At 55.2% G+C, this 20,405-nt stretch overlaps 1 protein-coding gene across 6 annotated transcripts in view; it reads right to left on the bottom strand.

Annotated features, from left to right (window-relative positions):
• Window positions 1-14,944: 14,944 nt before the first annotated feature.
• TBC1D16 (TBC1 domain family member 16) overlaps window positions 14,945-20,405 on the bottom strand; it is an 88,075-nt gene continuing 82,614 nt past the window's right edge. For 3 of the 6 annotated variants that reach the window (XM_069543839.1, XM_069543840.1, XM_069543841.1), the window contains one exon: window positions 14,945-20,398. In XM_069543839.1, the coding sequence (XP_069399940.1) occupies window positions 20,150-20,398 (249 nt within the window). In that variant the 3' untranslated portion in view covers window positions 14,945-20,149. The remainder of the gene's footprint in view (window positions 20,399-20,405) is intronic. The other 3 variants (XM_069543843.1, XM_069543844.1, XM_069543845.1) reach the window with 1 other exon arrangement.

The following is a 20,405-nucleotide window of genomic DNA, read 5'->3' as shown; positions in this document are numbered from 1 at the left end:
GGCAGCATACTGGCCCTGTCAGTCTCCCCGACAGTGCACCTGGCTGCCAGGTCTCCGATTCAATCTACTTCTCTGTTCCGCCTACTGGGCCCCTGCCAAGTCCTTCTGAATGGGCAGCAACTGCCGAACATTCTAAGAAATGCCTCCTGGGGTTTTCTTGGGAGCCCAGGTGAGGCAGGAAGTCCCCTGGGCCGAGGGGACAGTGGTAGCAGGGGGCACCTGAGCTCTGGGCGGGGGCCATCTCCTTGGGGGCGCAGGCTAGTGAACTGGAGGCAGGAATGTGAGGCCCAGTCCTGGGGCCTCACAGTGGCCGGCACCTACCCCTGAACCAAGGGCTCCACACCTGCTCTATTTACAGACCTTGAGCTCTGGAAAGCGGCGTTCCCAGGGCCACAGAGCTACGCTGGCCAGGGGCTGGGACTGACTCACTCCCCATGGCAGCATGTGGCCAACCAAGAGTTGTTATCTGATGGCCTGTTATTAGTTTCCGTTCAGATGAATCTGTATCAACTCTATGCAGCTGAGTCCTACTGGCTGGGCTCCAGGAGAAGGAGAAAATTATAATAACTGAAAAAAATTGGTATTTTGACAAGTAAGTACATATTTTCGAATCTAGCCAGTCCAGGCGCTGCTATCTCCAGGTGACTGATGCAAGATAATGTCTTTTCGTGGCTCTAAGAAGATTTCCCTTGATTGTCTCACTGGTTGCCTCCAGGTCCCTCTCTCTTCCTCTGCTCCTTTCTTCCCAGCCCCCACCACTCGTCCATGCTTCTAAACTCAAGGGTCACACTGTCACCTGAACACACCAATCACAATGGCATCATTATAGTTCCAAAGCTACCAAAAAAAAAAAAAAGGTGTGCGTGTTGTAGGGGGTGGGTGGCTCGGTGAGGATGGTGGGGTCCAGGAATTTAGCCGCACCCAGGAGAGCAGTACAATCAGCTATTGTTGTGTCAGAAGTTTCCCGGTGATAAGAAGGGAGTTTAGAAATGCCGCTTTCTGAGTGGATTGCAAAAGAGAATAGAAAGTTCAAGGCTGAGAGATAGCTGAGAACAGGGAGCAGCCCCTTCAGGAGGCCCCCAGGCCTCAGACAGGCCTCAGGCTGACCAGCCCCTTGACAACAGGAAGGGGGGCCTAGTTCAATCACCCCTTTCCGTCTCCCGCCCCCCCACTCCTCTCCCGCCCCCCCCCACCCCTCTCCCACCAGGACATCAGAAAACTTGCTTGGGTTTTGTCGAAATTATCTGAAGCAGCTTTGGACCATCGAGGGCCTGCCTGGTGCCAGGCACCTGTTGTATTTACCTCAATTATCTCATTTCTCAGGGCTTCTCAGGTGGCACTAGTGGTAAAGAACCCACCTGCCAATGCAGGAGACCTAAGAGTTGCGGGTTCGATCGCTGGGTTGGGAAGATCTCCTGGAGGAGGAAATGGCAACCCATTCCAGTATTCTTGACTGAAGAATCCCATGGACAGAGGAGACTGGCAGGCCACAGTCCATGGGGTCACACAGAGTCGGACAGGACTTGGCACATCTCATCCCTCACACCCATGCTGTGTGGAAGGTGGCAGCTCTCTCCTACTTGGACGGGCAGGCAGCCGAGGCACACAGGTTGGGATCTGAGCCCCACTACACTGCCTCTCGTTTATCCCATAAGCCTGTTCCTTCAGATTTGTGGGGAGGACCCACTCTTCCTTGAGTGTCCTAGGTCATTTCCAATCTGTGCATTCTCTCCCTTGGGACTTTGTCTAATGGTATCCGTGGGGCTCAGGCCAGGTTAGAGGGGGGCCATGCTACCTTCCTGCGCATTACTCTCTGGTGAGAGCCACCCCTCCTCCACTCTGGGAGCTGATTTTGGCCAGTCTTTCCCTGGGACACCTGTCCTTGAGTTGGCATCCTCCCATTGGCATTAGCAACCTCGAGGGCAGAAGGCGAGGGCCAGAGGAATTGCAGTGATCCAGCGCTGGTCACTAAGCAGCTGTGTGACCTCAGGCAGGTCGCTGAACCTCCCTGTGCCTCCGTTTCCTAACTGAAGAAATGCGGAAAATAATAGCCCTACCCTGTTTGGCCACTAGGAGGAATAACAGAAGGTGCCTGGCTGATCCTTGTTCCCTCTGGGTGGGGGCTGCCAAAGCATTCACTTCAGCCGAAGCCTGTCACCATGTAGATTAACTGTGGCCCAGAGATTCAGGGCCTTCCTTATTCTGAATCTTGCGCTCTTGCCATCACATCGTGCCAGGCTCTTGGCTCTCCTCTGGCATGCACAAACCTCCCTCTGGAAGTGAGAAGCAGCTGGGGTCCCCGGATGGCTGCCACAGCGTGGGAGGCCTCCACTGCGCATAGAGAGGTTGAAGAGGGGCAGAGAAAGCACTTCCAATCAAGCCTTGTGACATCATACCTCAGCTCTACAGTGTGAAATGTAATAAACAGAAGCTTCATTTAAAATGAAGTTGGGGGAATTCCCTGGCAGTCCAGGGGTTAGGACTCAGCCTTTCACTGTCAAGGGCACAGGTTCAATCTCTGGTCAGGGAACTAAGATCCTGCGAGCCACAAGGCACAGCCAAAAAATAATTTGAAAAAAAAATAAAATAAAATGGAATTGGGAGGCCAGAGGGGGAGCTCTCATAGTCTACCGTTCAGCATCAGTTGCATACCCAACAGGAAGAGAACACATCTCCATCAAGAAGGTTACTACTTTTCCATCCAGCAAGAAAAGGAAGAATTTCTCTTGGCCTGGCAACAACCCAGCCATTGAGAGATTGCCACAACTCAGCCAATGAAAAGCCACAACACTTCGAACTCCTAGTTTCCTCCAATGAGCTCTTTTGGTTATAACAGCCCCTCCCAATCCCCCTTCTCCTCTATAAAAGAAAGTGACCCTGCTTTGATCTCCTGACTTGCCTGTGGTTTGCCATGGGTAACATGTCCCAAATTGCAATTCTTTGCTGTTCCCAAAGAAACCCATTTTGCTGCTAAAATTCCTGGCTATTATATTGTTTTAAGTTGATACTAGCCTCCTAAATTTAGGACCCCAGCACCCCTCCCCCAGCATGGTAGCTCCTGACCAGCAACCCTGTCATCCCACCCTGTGTCACTGAGTCCGTCCCCCAGGTTGGAGGCCTTGACCCAGCTTCTCTGGCCCTCCCCCAGGGATATGAGATCTTCCCGAGGAGGTGCTCCTCTCTGACAATCTCCTCATCCTTCCGTGGAGCTCCAGGAACCCCCATTCCCCTGCCACCGCCTCCCCTAGCCTGGTAAGGCCAAACCACCACCGTCAAAATGCTGACAGCCCTGTCCCTCAGGTGAAATCAAAGCCTGTGAAAGATACAAATCCTGTGAGACTCTGGGAAGCCTGTGCTAGTTGCCCGGCCCTGGGTTGCAGCCAGCAGAGGCTGATCTGTGCTGTAGATGGTCTCTGCTTCCTGGGACCCTCACTCCCTCACCCAGAGCAGGGCCCACAGGGGCCCAGGCACCAGTGCTGCCTTGGAGTAGGAGACCCGAACATCCCAGCGGCCCGCCTCAACCAATGGGGCTGAACACAAGTCTGCAGAAACTCCCAACTGTGGTCAGGTCCAGGTGGCCTTCCCATCTTGGGGACAGCCATCCCCTTTGCCCCTCTGTGTTCACACTCCCCCCCCCCCACCCCATTCCCTCTGGGCTGGCCCCAGTCAGGCCAAGTGACTTCAGCTTGTTCCACAACTCTCTGGGCCTCTGTCTACTCATCTGTGAAATGGTCCAGGACCTGTCTGTCTGCAGGATGCCGTGAGGGCTGGACAAACAGTAGACAGAGAGCTGGGCCCACAAGGCAGTGCCCTGGACCTTGCCATGGGGAAGGCATTGAGAGCTTTGAAACCTTGGTGGGGGAAGCCCAGAAATGGTGTCACAGGTAACAGCGGGCTTGCACAGGGCAGCAGAACTGAGGACACAGGAACAAACCACTCAGTCTCTCCTGCAGCTGTGCTCTCCACGTGAGGTGAGGCAGACCCTAATGATATGGCTGCAGTCTGAGGGCCTCTAACGGGCCAGGCACGTGTGACGTGATCTATATGACTTCATGCTTTTCATTTAGTTTGAAACAAGTGTGAGAGTTGGGTATTGTTATTGTCCACATTCTATAGGTGAGCAGAATGAGGCTCAGAGAAGCTGAGCAATTTGCCTAAAGTCACACAGCGAGAGATACTTGATTGGAACCAAAGTTCTCTCGGTGCACAGAGGATTCCAGACAGCAGCGAGAATGTTCTCAAACTCCACCCTGTGCACCCCTCAGCGACCTGCTGGGCCGGCCTCTACATCTGGGATCTAATCTTATCATTCCATCAGCACTTGTCACGGCCTCTTTTATGGTCTGTGTACTCTGACATGTGTCCATATTGGTAGTGACGTGCCTTCATTCTGGCAATATTTGCTGAGCGTCAGGGAGGGGCACTTGTTTATTAATTTATTATCTTCAAAGACCACGAGGCTGCTGTTGGCCAGGCTCCATGCTGAATGTGGGGGCCTCAGGGCCATGCCAGTGACCCACTGCTGAGGGCGAGGTCCCAGTAGGAAGTCCAAGGCCTGGAGGGTGGAGGTGAAGGAGCCAGCTCTGGGAAGTAGAACCAATGTCCTGGTTGCTGGCACTCAAGTTCAGAGAGTTCGTGCGATGTGCTCACATTCCTACAGCTGGATTCAAGAATGCGGATCCTATCCACTCTTTTACTCAAAGTCCAAATTAGGGGAGACTCATGTTGCCTAGAAATGGGTTGGGTCTGGGAGCCCCCCCCCCCCCCCCCGCAAAAGATGGCCTTAGAGCCAAACCCAGTCTCTCTTTGCTCTCTTTTTCATGGGGACCAGGGCCTGAAGATCTGGGATGCTGTGGAGTCACAGAGGTTGAGAGAAGTGGCCCCTGCTGTTGGGGGCATGTGGGACAGTTGGGCTGGGCCCTGATGCCGAGGCTGGGAGGAGGTGAGAGCACTTCAATGCCCCCTTGCATCGCCTGGTCCAGCTTTGGCTTCCCAGGCATGCTCTGATTCAGAAGCCCTGCATCAGTGGCCCCAGAGAAGGGGGAGCGAGGGTGGGCAGGACAGATTTGGCAGGCCTGGCCTAGGGGCCGCCAAGGACTCACTAGGGTCTGGTTCTTGTCTAGTAAGGGTGAAGCATCATGTGGTCACACCAGCTTAGCACTTTGGAAAGTCAGCAAGTCTGTGGATTTAAGATCTAAGCTTGCAGATGTAGACAGGTTCTACTTCTGTGGTTTCCAGGATAGAAAAGCAGGGGTGGGGTGAGAAGAAAAGAGCCCCAGGGAGTCCTGGGTGCCGGATACTCCCTCCCAGTACCTCCCTAGGGAGAAGGGTGGGTACTTCCATGCAGCCTCAAAGGTCAGCGTGGATGGGAGGAGGAGGGAGGGGCAGTGAGGGAGCACCAGGCTTCAATGAGGAGCAGCCCCCTTAAAGGGCACAGGGGGCATCCACTCTGAGGTGCCAAGGGACCTTCAAACAGATAGTGTTAGTCACTCAGTCGTGTCTGACTCTCTGTGATCCCATGGACTGTAGCCCACCACACTCCTCCTACCACGGAATTCTCCAGGCAAAAATACTAGAGTGGGTTGCCATTTCCTTCTCTACGGGATCTTCAAGAGGGGGGGAGACTCAGGGCGTGGAGGGGAAGTGCGATTCTCCCACACTGCAGGGAGACTTTACCCCCTGAGCCACCACGGAAGCCCCTCAAACAAACAGATAGGGCTTCCCCGATCTCTCTGCACAGCTGGGAGGGGTCCAGGCCCCTTGGTTTTAAGTCCCCATGTGATTTTCATGTCTGGTCAGGGTGAGGACCCTGCAGAATGACATGACCAGGGGACACAATCACCTTTCCTGTGTTCTGATCCTGAAACCCTAGTATTAACACTTCCTGGTACCTGGGATGCAGGATCCTTTAAAGGCAGGTGTGCATGCCTCTGTTCCCGGATGGCTGGAAGAGGTGACTTCGGGCAGCTGAGCCACTTTGTGGGAGGGATGCAGGCATCTTCCAGAGTGCAGAAGCTGCACCCTCCATCACAACCCTCCAGCACCCCGTCTCAGACTCATCACTTTCTCTGGGCCCTTGTGCCATCAGTGGAGCTTGTCACGCTCCCTGAACATTCTCTATGTGATTTTCTTTCCTTCTTTCTCTTTCTTCCTGGCCCCAAGCTATGGATGCAGCGGACTTGGCAGTGTCCTACGAGGGCAGGGGCCAGTGGCCCCCTGAAGCAGCCCTATGAGTGGGGAACAAGCAGGCAGGAGGAGGAAAGGGGTGCAGGGTGCTGTGAAGGGCCCACCCCACTGGTTCCGAATCTGCCTGTGGCTCTTCCCTGTGGGTTCAGGCAAGCAGCTCCCCTCCCTCAGCCTGTTTCTCCCTGAAAACCCATCCTCTACCTGGACCGGGGTTCTGGTATACAACGGATGCTCAACGCATGGCCCCTGCTCTTCTCCCCGGGAGGGGGCACTAAGAGCTCCGTTTTTTGGCTGTGCTGGGTCTTCGTTTTGGTGCACAGGCTCCTCTAGTTGTGGCTCATGAGTTAACAAGTTACAGGGCATGGGCTCACTTGCTCCATGGCATGTGGGATCTTAGTTCCTCAACCAGGGGTCAAACCCACATCCCCTGCATTGGAAGGCAGATAAAGAGCCCCATTTTGCAGCTGAGTTGTTAACCTGGGGAAACTAGGACAGAGCCTGAAGCTCACTCTTCTCCACTCCCCACTGCACCGCTTGAGCGAAGGCCTGGGCTGGACCCTGCAGTGGGGGAGAGCAGGGCCTCTGTTACTTCAGAATCAACTCCCTGTAGCCCCGCCCTTCTCTGTTTCTGCCCCTGAAGAGAAGCTCCCACCTGGCCTCGCTTCCCCCTTTTTTTAAGGGACAGCCTTCCCTGCCTCAAGGGACACTCAGACACTGGCAGCTCCTCCTTCCATCCCAGAGCTGCCCCATTCGGCCCTCACCTCCCCCTCTACCTTAGAACCAAGCCCAAGGGTGCATTTGACTCAGGTCATTCTACTCTGTGGGCCCCTAGCTGGGCAGGCAGGACAATCTACGTTTCTCACCAGCCTGTAAGGGGGGTGGAGCTCCGGGAGCTGGCTCCGGGGTGCATCTCCTGGCAGCCTGGGTCTGGGTGACCTTGACTCCTCCCTGCTGGGCGCTGGGGCCCCAGGGGAAAGGGTGAGGCAGGGTGAGGCCGGTAAGCCCCTAGAGGGGGTGAAGACTTGCCTCCTCTGGCCGGGTATCACACACCAACATCCTGCCCCCAGACAGAGGGCCAGAAAAGGTCGTACTCGGGGTCATGCAGCAATGCCAGCTCACACGTCCTGTCCGTCATTCCCTGGGTGGGCGTGAGGGGAAAACCAGCGGCAAAAGGAGCAACTCAGTTCAAAGGTGCCCACTTGAGTGCTCAGATGTCCCCTCCCTTGGAGAAGGATGGTCCAAGCCCTTGGCCAGAGACTGTCCAAGCCCAGGGAAAAGAGAATCAGAAAAGCCTGGGCACCAGTCCTGGCTCTGCCGTCTACTGGCTGGGTGACCTTGGGCCAATTACTTAACCTCTCTGTTTTCTCCTCTAGGCAATAGGGTAAACCCAGCACTGCCCCCATCTGGGTACGGTGAGTATTGAGTGCTATAGTGGATGGAAAGGGCTGCAGGGTCTGTGTCCCAAACACCAGCCTCCCTGGTATTCACTGGCCTCCCTCTCAGGCCTGCATAGTCCGCAGAGAGGTCCCATGGCTCCTGGCCAAAGAGTAGCTTCTTCTGACAGGTAGTGAATTCTCCACCATGGGGGGTATTCCAGATGACAGGACATGGCTGGGAGGATGGAGCCCCTGTCTGGAGTGGTACTGGATGAACTAACTCCTTCTCTTCCTGGGCCTCCCTGCTGTGGCCTCCTCCCAGCCAGGCGGACAGTCAGCGGTGACCCACCCCTCCCAGGGGCTTCTCCTGCAGACAGTCTTAGAGGGAAAGAGGGGCCTGGAAAGAGAGATCTGTTTACCCTAAATACAGAATAAAGAGCCAGCGATGCTGCTGTTCAGGTCCAAGAGCTGTGCAACCTGCCGGGACAGGCCATCCATCTGTCTGTCAGGGACAGGGCCAGGGGCCAGGGGAGGGTGGGGGCTGGGCTGCCGGATGGCAGAGCCCAGGAGGGATCTCAGCTCCCAAGCTGATGAAGGCCGAAGCGAGCCATTAACTCACACGGGGGGCCCTAATAAATCTTGATTTCCAGAGAAAATGGGTCCTGGGAGCTTGTGAATCCCATGACAAGGGACCCACCAGGCAGATAGATATTGCCAAGCAGACCAGGCTCTGGGGTCGTGGCACGGAGCTCCTCTGGCCCTGGGGTGAGGGCTTTGTCTGAGGTAAGAATAGGCAGCTCTCAGTGGTGGGTTAGGACCCTGCTGGGGAGGTCAGGTCTGTGTTACTGAGAGGTCTGGGTGCCCCCACCAGGGAAACCCAGGTACCCAGGGAGCCCTCTGAGGCCCGAGGTTGCCTTTTCTTGGCCTTTGGAAGAGGGTAGGGGATATGGGGTACTTGTTCAGGTTTTGTCGAGACCATCAGCTGGATGCAGAGACAGGGGGAGCTGAGTAGCTGAGGGTGAAAGCGCTGGAATGAGGGGGCGGCCAGGTGCCCTAGCCTCAAGATGGTGCTCGGGGCTGGTGCCTGGGAGTGACGGCCTGGGGCCACGTGGGTGGGGGCACTCGGAGGACACTGGAGCCAGGCGCCCGCCCTGCCAAAGGTCATGTCCTGCCCACGCTGCCCTGGGTGGGCGGCTGTGGGGCGGAGGGGTTTCATCTCCTCCTTAGGGCCCTCGGGAGGTCACTATGCATCCTCTTCTGGCGCATGCGTTTCACCAGGAGTGATTCCTTAGTAAAGCTGCCAGCTTGCACGGTGCCCTTTTAATTAGATTTCCCCAAATTCCCTCTGTCACCGGGTTATTAATATTTATCTGGAGCACACCTGATATGATTAGATCAGTGGGCCCAGGAGGGCTGGAGGGGGCTGCCCCCCTTCTCGCTTCCCTCCTGCACTTCTCTCTCCCTCATTCTACCCCAGCCCCCTGCCCCAGTGCCCCCTCCATGCCCTGAGTCCCCTCCTTCTTGAAGCCCCAGCTATTGTCCGGTCCTGCATGCCCCTCTCCCTTGGTGCCTCTCCCATCCCCAGCATGGGCAGGAACCCATCCACACGGTGGCCCCTGAGGTGTGTAGGGTGGGACTCCCACTAGGAGAAAAGGTCCACTGGGTGTGAAATCAAAAGCCTTTTTGCAGAAAATGGGATGGATCTGAGCGATGCTGGCCCTCTTCCTGGGGAAATGGGAATTAGCACTGAGGATTATTTTTGAGGACTCGGGGGGCCCCACCGTGCCCACACTTGCCACCTTCTGACAAGACCCCAATGGGGCCCCAGGCGCGGGGATCTTCGCTCCCCAGGCCTTTTGTGGGCAGGGCGGGGATGGGAGCATCTGCCAGCCTCCCTCCCTCCTGGAAGACCAGTTCCTAGTGAGAAGCCTTGGGTTTGCAGAGACGCCACTGTGTTGCTGAATCCCTCAGCCAGGTCTGTGTCTGAGATCCAGCAGGACAGCTGAGAACAGGAGTGGGGGGCCCATGCAGCCCACCTCCAGCCTCGTGCAACCTACCTGGTGCCCCTGGGCCCAGGGGGCAGGGTATGCCCAGCAGGCCTCCACCCTAATTTTGGAACCTGCTTTCTGGAAAGGAAAACCCGCTAGGGAGCTCAGTTCCAAGCACGCTTTGGCAGTCTCTTAGGTGTCCAACCTTAGCTGGGGCAGGAGCCACAGGAGTTGCACCCATCAACTGGTGGGACATTTTCTGGTGGGGTGTCCCATCTAATAGAAGCCACATTCTGTGGGCTCAGCACCTCACTCTACAAGCAGACCATGGTGTTCTGGGTCAGTTTCAGGCTTGTGATGGGAGTCGAGGTCTGTGCAAGGATCCAGAAGACCAGGCTGGTTTGGTGAACCATTTCAGACCCTGGGGGTCTCGCCCTATTTTGGGGACCTGGTAAGCCCTTTGGGGCTGGCCTGGTGACTGCACTCTGGTCCAGTGGGTTGACAGGCAGTGGTCTTTTTGGTAAGACCCCTTATCTCCAGCATCCTTCAACCACTGCATGGGGGAGGGTGCAGATTCGAGGGCTGCGGAGGGGTTAGGAGAAGCTGCAGGCTGGAAGTCAGCGAGTAGGGGACCAAACCCCAGCCTTGCTGTGCTGTTCCACCTGCCAGCTCTTGAAGAAACACCTGTGAGGGCAGTGCCTCTTCCTACCTAAACTAGCCTGAGTCAAGTTCCTGGATCTCACCCTCCTGAACTACTCCCCGACTCCCCACCACCAACAGCCCTTGAAGTGTGCATTCCAAGAAACATGGGGAAGAGCTGAGCTCTTTATCTCACCCCACTTCGAAGCCAGCAGTTCACCTCCCCTGGAAATGCCCTCATCCCCACGTCCCTGAGCACCGGACACCTCCCACCCCCTCCTTGCCACTGTGCTTCAGGCTGCTGACTCTGAGCCCTGAAAGTTTACTGCTATTTATCAGCACAGCTCAGGCAGTCATGTGGCCCCATGGAGGAGTAAGACCAAGAATGGGAGTGGGGAACTCCCATCTAAATTAATCATTTGACAGAACCTGGGGATTTATCAGAAAGCCCAAAGGATGGCTTGGGCTTTGGAGAAAGGCAGAATGTTCCTGGAAATAGAACGGACCCTGCCATTTGGGTAGATCGGTGGGATTCCCCCGGAGGACATCTGCCCAGAGGTCTGAGGGTCCCAGGGACGTTCTTTTTCTAAAATTTCTAAAGTTTTCCAACAGGGACACGAGGTGGGCATAACAGAGGGCAGGGCCTGGATACCTGACAGAGCTCTGGGAGGACTGTCATCACAGAGTGATGCCGCCCACCTCTCACCCCCCTCCCCCCACCGTGTATATGCTTCGTTGGTACTTTGTCCCAGCTGGTTGCCTTAAGTACACTTGGATTTCCTTTACAGAAGGACACTAAGACCCCACAGAAAGCAGGCTCCTGGCTGAGCTTATACGAAAAGCCAGAACACTCCACTCATTCACAGTCCCTGTACTTATGCGCTTTGGAGAGTGAGGAACCCTGTGAGCGAGGGGCTTCTCCCATGAAGGGTGAGTCCGCACCAAGAGTCCTAGAGGGCAGAGGGGATGGGACATCAAGAGGCTGGTGATTTGAGAGTCAGCTCCTGGTTTCCCTTGTGGCTCAGCAGCTAAAGAATCCGCCTGCAGTGCGGAAGACCTGGGTTTGCTCCCTCGGTTGGGAAGATCCCCTGGAGAAGGGAAAAGCTACCCACTCCAGTATTCTGGTCTGGAGAATTCCACGGACTGTTTAGTCCACGGGGTCGCAAAGAGTCCGACATAACTGAGCAACTTTCACTTTCACTTTCCCGATGCCTAGCCCTTCAGCACTGCCTCCTGTGACCACAGGTGGCTCTGCCCAGCTTTTCTCACCAGAAAAGTGGAGAGTAGCTAGCCGGCATTCTTGTCACTAAGTCATAAACTCTTGATAACATTTTCTATCCTTCAGTCTTTATTTCAGACAGGGTCCCATCCTCTACCCTTTGAGGTCTGTTTAGTCTTTTGTTGTGCCTCTCAGAATCTTCTACCCATCCCCCTGTAGCTGGCGTCCAGTCAGGCATTGGCCATAGTTCTCCAGTGAACTGATCTGAAGCTCTGACATCTTATTCCAGAAGGCTTCCTGGCCCTTGTCCATTGCTGTATTCTACTCTTAGGCTTTAAAATCCCCAGACTGTTGTGCTCACTCACCATAAACTTGTGGCCACTAGAACCCTCAGTGTCTTCTTCTATTGTGCTTACTCATGGCCAGGAATCAGTGACCTCAGTGAACTTTGTGTCTGGCCCCTGGTGAAGGTTCCCCACTTTGCCGAGCTGCACATGTCTCCTGTTGGTTGAGAGGAGTTTGAACCTGCTTCTTCCTCCTGAGGGGCTGCTATACCCAGCCTGTGGCACTATCCCATTGTTGCACCATCTTAATTTCAGCATCCAAAGGTCCATTTAGAAAACCATTAAGCCATTCTCTCTAATAACTCAAAATATAAAGTGCTTTCTTTTGTTCAGTGTCAAATTGCTGATGAAAGAGCTTGTGGCATTTGACCTATCACAGCAGATATATTATCATATTCGGAGAATGATGGCATATTTTCAAACCACTTTGTCTAAATCACATGGACATGCCCCAGGAGCCCAGAGATCTGGTTGCTCTCATGAGATGCAGAGAGAGGAGAGCCTCACCTGTGAGGGAGGGGATAGACTGAGGATGAGGGATGACTTTAGGGGTGTCTTATGGCCAGCATCTGAACGTGGTCCATGAGGCCACTGGCAGGTGTCCTCCAGTCTGCAGAGGGTGTGACAGTGGCTGGGTGGGACCCTCTCCGATGGCTGTGAGGAGGTGGGGGGTGGTAATGGAGACACATTCACTTCAATGGTGAGATCACTTGTGCTCCCTGATAATTTGCAGAGATGACTGGGACCCTGATCTCACTGTAATTTTTCTTCCAAGGGTCTCCCAGGCTTGTCAAGCCCTGGTGCTCCAAGTTTTTGCTGAGTGGTGGGAAGGAGCCTGCAGCCAGCCTCCTGTGGGTTCTGTTCTAAAAGCCAGTGCTCCTTCACATGGAACTCTGCTCAATGTCATGTGCCAGCCTGGATGGGAGGGGAGTTTAGGAGAGAATGGACACATATATATGTAGAGCTGAGTCCCTTCACTGTTCACCTGAAACCATCACAACATTGTTAATTGGCTATACCCCTATTCAAAATGTTTTGGTGTTAAAAGCCAGTGCTTTAACTGAACCGGGGAGGAGGAGGGCTGGCTGAGACCTCCTGGCTGTGTGTGCATTTGTGTATGTGTGTGTACGGTGGTGGTGGCTTCCCAGCACAGGGACAGAATGGGGATAGAGATGCAGTGTGCCTGAGCATTAGGGCCCCAACTAAAGGAAAGAGCCAGACCTCACGGACTCTCTGGGTTTGGACAGAGGGTGTCTTAATGGCAATGTTAGGCCAAGAGCAGACAGCCCCTTGCATGTCTTGTGTGGGATTGCTCCCAACCTTGCCATGACACGTCCTCAGGTGGGTGCTGGGGGCAAGGGGAGACATCAATAATAACTGAGACTGAACTGGGTTGATAGGGCTCATAATGGGATTCAACTTGACTGAAAGAAAATCATGTCAGTGATGTTTCTGAGTCTCTGAAGCCAAAGGCCACTCCGACCTGGGGAGTTCAGGGTTTACCCTGGGGGCCCCAAAGGTGCGGACATTGAGTGGCTTCTCCCAGGGCTGGCAAGGCGGTTATGCTCCTGGAGGGTTTGAAGTGTACATACCGCTGCCCCAGAAACCTGTGACCCAGAGTGCTCGACCTCAGGTCCCTGGAGCAGGTCCTGGGACAATGGTACCAGTCTCCCTGGTGGGGTTCGTGGAACACTTGCTGAACAGATGCATGGAGGGATGATGGGATTGGAGGGTGCACAGGATGGTGTCTCTGAAGTGAATGGACCTCAGGAGAGTTTCTGCCGCTAGCAGCGATGCAAAGACTGCCAGTCATGCAGATTGCCCACCCGTGCTGCAACAGACAAGTTGCTCCCAGGCACATGCGCAATCCTCAGGACCACAGGACAACAGAGGCTGGGCCATTCCAGAGGCTGCCCTGAAGAGTCTGGCTCTTGGGTGGCACATCTCTGTGGCCATGACTACTTGGCTGTTATTTCAGGGAGAATTAGAACAGAACAAACACCTGATGGAGCTCCTGGTTGGAGCAGACCCAGGGTATCAGTGGCCAGACAGATTTGAAAGGCCACAGCCCAAGGCGGGGGTAGGGGTGGGGACCATAATGGGCCTCTTGCATGGCTGCTCTGTGGGTTTGGGACCATCCCTTTCTGAGGACAAACCAACCTACAGCCATGCCCTGGAGGGTGGTGATGGTTGGACTGTTAGTGCCCCTGAACTCCAAGCGCCCTCTCTGTCTGCACTCGGCCATCAGCTGACTTCAGCTCCCAGGTTAGAATGGGACATGTGGGAGAAGTGGCACCTCCCTTCCCCTAAAGGACAGGTAAAGGTTTCTCTAAGTGGAGCCGCCAGCCATGCACAGCAGCTGAAGCATCACCTGGGCCTGCTGCCCCTCCTGGCTGTGTGGTCAGCCAGCCTCAGGCAGGGGTATGCCTGCAGAGAAGGGGTGATGAAGCTCTCTGTGGTCTCAGCCAAGACCAGGTAGGTGGAGAGTGAGACAGACCCTGAATACACGAGACCCTTGGTGCCAACGCTCAGATGGTGGCACATAAGCCCTCCTCCCCTCTCAGGCAAAGGACAGAAAGGCACATAGAAAACCAAAAAAAAAAACCCTTTGCAAGCCCTTAGGTACTACGTTGGGGCCCAGAGCCTGCAACCCACCAGCATGCTCCAGAACCAGACGGGCTCCCGCCCCCTTGCTCACCTCCTTGTAATCCTTGGGGCATGTTCCCTGCAGTAGGGCTCCAGGGCATGGAGGTGAGAGAAGCACCATGCCTGAATCCCACCCTTAACAAGGTCAAATTCATCTTCTTTGCCTCCGCAAAAAGTTTGTAAACTCTGGCTTTTCCTGAAACTGGAGGCCTAGCAGCTAAATCTCAATAAAATGCTGTGTGTTTCCAGGTGTTGAGGCCGGTCTCAGGGCTCCCAGTTACCGGGGTTCATGGGCACTTGCCCACTAACTCTCCATCAGGGAGGCAAGCAGCTCCTCCCCTCTAGCAGGCTAAGTGCCTGTCCCCTTCAGATGCTTGATGGACCCCTGGGGCGCCGGCCAGGTTCCCCAGAGCAGGGCCTGCCACTGGCCAGCCCTCTGGCCCTCCTTACTCTTCCATGGGGGCCCTCTTCACCCAGCACCGGAACCTGCCACATTTGGACCTGACAAACCTTGTCAGACCTCTTAGAGGTGCCGCAGAGCATATGTTTGTTGTCAGTATGATTTTATTTACTTTGCAGTGGGATCCATGAGAGCCGGAAGCATTGTTGGGGCTGGGGCCCCAGCAGTCAGAGTGGCCAGTCCCAAGCCTGGGGCAGCAGGCGATCGTATTTAAAAAACAAAATAAAATACAGAGAAAGAATTGCTTGCCACGGACATCAGTGATCTCTTGGTAATGGTGGAAATTTCTTTAAACTTTCCCTAAGACAACAGAAACCCTGCCCTCTGATTAACCCAAGGTGCTGGAGAGACCAAGTGACTTGATCTCTCAACCGGAAACGTACTTTCCTACCTAGAAATTGAGTGCAATGTGTTTAATGGCCAGATGCCTGCAGCCTGTCTGCACATCCGCCCTGCCCCCCAGAGGCCCAGGGACATCCCTCTCCAGTCTCTACGCCTGACACAGGGGGCCACAGCCCCCTTCCTGCTCCCAGGCTCGAGTGGGTTTCACAGCCCCAGGGGAGGACCCTGAGGCCTGGACCACGTCCTGATGCAGAGCCAGGCACGCTGCACACAGACACGTCTCTCGGGGTCACCAAGGTCATGGCTCACGGTGAGGCTTCCCTGTGGCAGGAGTGAGGTGGCCTGGGGTGAATTTCACAGAAGAGGCACAGAGGAGTACCCCCAGCTGGGGACGCGCAGTCAGGCGGATGTGTGGAAGGGTGGGGGTTTGCTGACTCCTGGAGCAGGGTGAGCTCTCGGATTGGGAGCACACCGCCTCTCGGCCAAGGCTGCAAGGCCAGGTCTCTTCCCTGAGTGGCAGGTGAGGTCCCTGGGACTGGGAAACCATCTTCATGACACCATCACCTGGAGAGTCCCCGCACTAGTCCTGTGAGGTGGACTAAGCCAGAGGCAGTGTTCCCATTCTACAGATGAGGGACCCGAGGCTCAGGGTGGGAGGTCATGCACCTGGAAAGGGTTAGAGGCAGGACGGGAAACAGGTTCCTGACCCCTAGGTAAGTGTCTTCCTTCTACACAGCACTGCTCACCCTCTGTAGGGGAGCCCTGTCCTTAGGCTTCACAACTGTGGGGGCAGGTCCCTCTTCTGAGCCAGGGATAGCCAGGGACAGAATGCTTTCACTTGGAGGGAAGGCCTTGCAGCCCGGCTTAGAAATCCAAGGCTAATCAGATCCTGGGCCATCTGGTTCCCCAGGATCTCCAGGAGAAGCGCCCAGGCTCAGGCCAGACCCACAGGCTCCCTCCCCTTGCTGTGGGTTCATGGCACAGCTCCCAGGCCGGCCACACCCCTGCACGTGTGTGTGGGATTTCCCGGGGACACTCCGCCTCCTTCCTCTGAGGCAGGGCAGCCTCTAGGGGCCTCTGCTGGGCAGACAAACTGGAAGAGGCTTCCTTCCCTCAGCAGGGTGAACCCAGGTCCTCCTGCCACCACCCGCTCTCCCTCCATGGGGGAGGAGAGGCTAAACAGGAGATGGAGGCTTCCGCAGGGCCAGGGCACAGCCTTGAGCAGATTCCCACCCCACTTTGCTGCTGCTGCTTCCCAGCTATTTCTACCAAATAAGACTCAGACGAGAGAGCTCAGAGGGACCTCACAAAACACGGGGGCCACAGAGGCCCCCCCCACTACAGATTTTGCCCTGTTCCCCAATCAAAAGTCAGAGCTGGGGGACCTCAGCCAGCCACTTCCGCCCTCATTTCAGGACCAGCATCTTCATCCTGTCTAGCTGTCTGCCCCCAGCAGGCTTTGACAGAAAACTCAAAGGTCCTGGATTCAAAAACCTCCGTCGTGCCTGACACCGTCCTGTCCAATCAAGACAACACAGCACTGCTTGCTAATAGCGTCCAGCCCACGTCTGCCAGTGGAACTGCCCTTCTGGACTGCAGACCCTCCTCCTCTGCAGAGGTGGACTGGGCTGGAGGCGGGTCCTCCCCAGCCTGCCCATCCCTCCCTAATTGGCTCAAGAACACCGATTCCCTTGATTTGTGAGTTCCAAGTCTTCCCTGCTGGGACTTAAGTCAGAACCTTCTGGAATAGCACACTGTCCCCTTCTGCACTTAATCAGACCCCAATCCCACTGTTTCCCCAGCTTGTGCATCTCCCACCTTCCCTGGGCCCAGCTTCATCCTGCCATTGTCTCCCCTTCCTTGGGAGGGTGAACCCCACACTGGGCTGGTGAGTCTGTGCCCCTCTGCCCTTTCCTCACCAGCACGTGTGCATCAAAGGTGCCCTCTCTTCCCAGAGGCCCCGACGACATCAGGTAACGTCAGCACAGACATTAGCAGTGGTGAAACTTGTAAGTATGCGTGCACACGCACACCAGCCAATAACATTAAGTGTCATTTTTAAAAAATGGGTTAAATAAGCAGCATCAGGGAAGATGGCCGTGCCGGGCTGATTATCCCGTATTTGCACGTTCTGGTGGTGGGAAGGCTAGAAGTCTAATGACTGAATTATCACCCTAATGCCTTTTGCTGGCTGGGAATAATCCTGGGGCAACAGCTGCCGCAGGGTTTTTGGCTGGTTTCCTCTAATTGCATCCAGATTAAGGGAGCTGTATAAGGGCGGGCTTTCTCCATCCCTCCGGAGCAGTGGGACCTCACAGAGCCCATACACCCAAGTCTTCGGCTTTTTGAGGTCCTGGCTGCTCCACGAAGCCCAGACCACACTGGGGCCCAGCCCAGCACACAGAGTGCGAGGTGGGAGCAGTGAAGGCAGGGGTGGCACTTGGTACAAGGTCTTGGGGAGTTGTGAGGGTTAGGGGCTGTGGGAGCCAGGAGGTTCAGAATGAGTGCTTTCCACCCAGGACCCTCAAAGTGAGGGAACCCAGGACCCCTCTCCCTCCACCCCACACAGCAGCCCAAAGGCACAAGGTATCAGAAAACGTGCAGATGCACTCTGGCTACAGAGGAAGGGAGGGGCGCACTCTTTCCCCGCTTAGGCATCTCCAGTCCCTTCAGTAGAAAGTCATGCCCCTGGTAAAAGGTGAGTTCCAAAACAGTGTTATCTAGACCAGGATTTTGGGGCGGTAATGGTAGACTCCCAATTCCAGCTGCCTTCCAGCCGTCTGGTTCCTCACCCCTCCCTGAGTCCCCAGCCCCTAGGCATGTGACTTCTCTTACTGCAGAGGAAGGTCCATTTCCCCACCCTTAGATGCTGAGTCTGGCCAGGTGACTGGCTTTGGCCAATGGGATGGTGAGCAGGGGTAGCATCTGTCAAGGCTTGGGAAGGTGCCTACACACTTCTGATTCTGCACCTTTGCCTTGGCCGGGACTGGCTTGTGGGAAGGATGCAAGAGGCATGGAGCAGAGCCACATCTGACCTCTACACACCTCTACATGTGTGAGCACCCTGTTGGAACTTAATAGTCCAACCCAGACCAGAACCGCCCAGCCAGAGCTGCTGCCCCACAGACTCATGGGCTAGCTAAGTGCATGCTATTTGAGGCCACCATGTTTGGGGGCTATTTGTTATGCAGCATTACTGTGGCAATGGATAACTGATACACCTGTTCATGGAGATGTGGTCTCTAGAGGAGGGTCAACATAGTGCCTGGTAACTCAAGCCACTTCCACAACGGATCAGGAGCCATCCTCTGGATGGAAAGGCAATCTTCTTTTCCCAGAAGCTGAGCAGATGAGAAGTCTATCCAGCCTGGACCCTGCTGCTGGACTATAATGGTTGGTACCCCAAGATCTGGGCACTGATGGGGCTCCAGGCTAGTCTCCCCAAAAGGCTCCTGGACTGAGGTGTCAGCAACCTGGAAGTCCCAGTGTCAGTCTTCTGCCCACTAGAGGACATGGACTCATAGAGAAGCTGAGAAGGGAAGAGGCTGATAACTTCCTCTTTCCTGTTGATAAACAACTTTTTAAAGTGGCGCCATCCAGCAGCGTCCACTCTAAGTGAGTAAAGCTGGGGGCAGGAAGAAGCCTTGGTTGGGCTGTGTCTCTGTGATGACTCTCAGCACTTCAAGGATTTTTCTCCCCAGAAGGATGTTCAGGAGGATTCAAGGAACGATTCCAGGCTCCTTGTTCCTGTCAGTTCCCGTGCGAATAGCTCCAGTCTTCTATGCTGGCTGGGAGCCTTCCCGTGTCCTTGTCTGTCCTCCTCTAAACCCCAGAAGGAGTAACTGGGGAGGCTCTGGGAGCAGGGAGAGCATGCTGGGAAGACCTGGTTCCCACACAGAAAGCAGGGTTGCCCTGAGTGACGGCTATTGTACTGTGGTTGCTCACGCATCTGACCACCGGAGATGCTGACTTACAGAAGACTGGCGGTCACGGCAGAACGCAGACCCTGCAGGGAAGTGGGAGTGTTTCTGGCACTTTCAGCTGCCTTTGTCTTGTTGGTCAGTTCACATTGTGCCCTTTCCCTCAAACATTACAGATTCCTTTCAGAGAATTTTGCGTGCACACACACACATACATACCTCGACCCATCGAACCCCAAGCTGGTCGCAGTATTTGGTGAAAATGGCCTTCAACACTGCTAAATGTAGACGATTCTTCAACTAAGGGAGAAGAATCCAACACTTCAACAGCCCGCGCTCAGGCTCACCGGCAGCAGATTCCTTCACATACCAAGAGGGTCGGATGTTGAAACGGACAGTGTGAAAGCCCCCAGCCTCCTGCTTTTACACCTCTCTACCCTGAAATCAGTGGGGCCTTCTCTTTTTTTTTTGGCAGATGTCTTCACATCAGCTTTGCAGCTATGGCTGGAGAAGCTGTGGAGTCTGTTTGATTTATTCAAAGAATGAAACCTGATGAGGGGGTGTGCCCAGCTTGCAAAGATGTCTCTGGGCCTGGATGAGACCCCCTTGTTCTGGGCTCCCCAGTGCTGTCTCTCTCCTTCTGTCTCTGTCTCTGCCTTTCCCAGTGCCTGGCAATAATACCCTTTGGTGGCTGATGAAGCTGGAGGAACTCCTGGGTTGTGTTGAGATCCATCAGAGGTGGGCAACACGAGAACCCAGCAAGCCTGCATCTCCAGGTAGGGTGGTCGTGCATCCTGGTCCCGCTGTCTGGGGAGCCGACTTTTCTCTGGGCAGCTGGTGGGTTTTATTTCTGGCACGTCCGGACTCCAATTTTGTCCTTAATACGAAAAGTTTCCCTTCATGTTGCTCAAGGGCATTTTCCTTCCGTTTCTACCATCCTGTCCCCTCCACGCCCATCCCCACCCCCTCCCCCATGCTTGGGACCCGGCAGAGGTCCCCTCACCCCTCGTCCAGCGCAGGGAGCCCAACCTATCTGCGGAAACTGAAGCCTTCTCGGGGCACCTTTGGGCCCTTCCTGCCTTCTCTGGGGGGCTTGGGGGAAGGCATCTCCATGGTGCCCCCGTACGGGCAGCTTTCCGACCCTGGGTGCTGGCCCGTGCACTCCACGGCAGGCATGTAACCGCTGTCCCACATGCCAGTCCCACACAGTTTGCACAAGTCATGCAGGCTACAGGGAATCCGCGGCAAGAGGCGGAACTGGTACAGCAAACTCCTAGCCTGCAAA

This window comes from Ovis canadensis, chromosome 11 (assembly GCF_042477335.2).
Source record: "Ovis canadensis isolate MfBH-ARS-UI-01 breed Bighorn chromosome 11, ARS-UI_OviCan_v2, whole genome shotgun sequence".
Taxonomy (NCBI): Eukaryota; Metazoa; Chordata; class Mammalia; order Artiodactyla; family Bovidae; genus Ovis; species Ovis canadensis.
This window is presented reverse-complemented; position numbering and strand designations above follow the sequence as displayed.